At 54.4% G+C, this 1,404-nt stretch overlaps 1 protein-coding gene across 1 annotated transcript; it reads left to right on the plus strand.

Moving 5' to 3' along the window:
• Nucleotides 1-30: 30 nt before the first annotated feature.
• Nucleotides 31-1,404, plus strand: LOC112142147 (neurofilament light polypeptide-like; the record flags this gene model as incomplete). The annotated part of the gene is given in 1 exon segment (XM_036211190.1): nt 31-1,404. A coding segment is annotated over 1 exon segment (807 nt), but the record flags the coding sequence as incomplete, so codon positions are not given.

Here is a 1,404-nt window from a genome sequence, read left to right on the forward strand (position 1 = left end):
ATATATATATATATTTTTTTTTTTCTTTACTTTCTTTAAAATTCTGTTTTTGCAAAGTCATTTTTACGTTGAGGATCATCGAGGTCACGATTGCAGTCGTCTGTAATTCTTTTCTCCACCATTTGGTGATGTGCTAAGTCACCATTGTCAAATGAGAACACCATCCTCCTCCTCCTCTTCCTCATCCACCCTGTGCTAAAATTAGCTCCATGAGTTTGCTTTTTGTCCTTTGGATATAATTCTTTTCCAACCTTCAGCTTTTTTTTTTTTTTTTTTTTTTTTTATAAGACAGACTCAAATTCAACTTAATGATCTAGTTTTTGGTTTTTAGTTCTTTGTTGTCAAATAAAGTTTCTGTTTTCCTGCCTTAAAGTTGCTTATGTCCTGTTTTAGCTCTGCGATGCGTCTCCTTTTGCCTCCTTCCGTGTTTTGTATCATTGCAGTGTAAGCCTCCAGCCGCTGCATCGTCAGAGTTTGGAGAACGCGCCTGCGTCAGACCTTCCTGCTCTGCTATAAAAGCACAGGCTGCAGCAGCAGCAGCAGCAGCAGGCAGTCTAGTTTCAGCCTGAGCCTGTTCCACACCTCCAGGAGTCAGCCATGAGTAGCATCGGATATGACCCCTACTACTCCTCCTCCATGTACAAACGCTGGTATGAGCCCCCCCCTCGTGTGGCGACGACCAGAGGGAGGACCCACGCCACCTACTCTTCTCATGCGGCCCCCCTAGCCGCGTCCCGCCTGCAGTACTCCTCTCCCAGCCGGGGGCTGTTCTCCTCCTCCTCCTCCTCCTCGCCAGTCTCTTCCCTGGAGCTGGAGCTCAGCCAGGCGGCTCACATCAGCTCAGAGTTTCGGGCCGTCCGCACACAAGAGCGCACCCAGCTGCAGGAGCTCAACGACCGCTTTGCAGGCTTCATCGAGAGGGTGCGGGAGCTGGAGCAGCAGAACCGGGCTCTGCAGGCTGAGCTGCTGCTGCTGAGGCAGAGGCACGCCGAGCCGTCCCGCCTCAGAGCGCTCTATGAGCAGGAGGCCAGGTCCCTGAGGGCGGCCGTGGAGGAAGCCAGGATCGAGCATCAGGCTGTGCTGGGCCAGAGGGAGAAGCTGGAGCAGACCCTGAGGGCACTGCAGGGTCGATATGAGGAGGAGATGCTGGCTCGGGAGGAGGCAGAGGGGAGGCTGATGGAGGCCCGCCGTGATGCCGACCAGGCTGCCTTAGCGAAAGCCGAGCAGGAGAAGAGCGTTGATATCCTCCTGGAGGAGCTGGCCTTCCTGAAGAGGATCCACGAAGGGGAGGTGGCCGAGCTGCAGGCTCAGGTCCAGCTGGGCGTCCAGGTAGCCGTGGAGTCTGAAGCCGCCGCTCCAGACCTTTCCGGCGCCCTCAGAGATATCCGCTCCCAGTACGAGCGT

Source organism: Oryzias melastigma, unplaced genomic scaffold (genome assembly GCF_002922805.2).
Source record: "Oryzias melastigma strain HK-1 unplaced genomic scaffold, ASM292280v2 sc00889, whole genome shotgun sequence".
Classification (NCBI taxonomy): domain Eukaryota; kingdom Metazoa; phylum Chordata; class Actinopteri; order Beloniformes; family Adrianichthyidae; genus Oryzias; species Oryzias melastigma.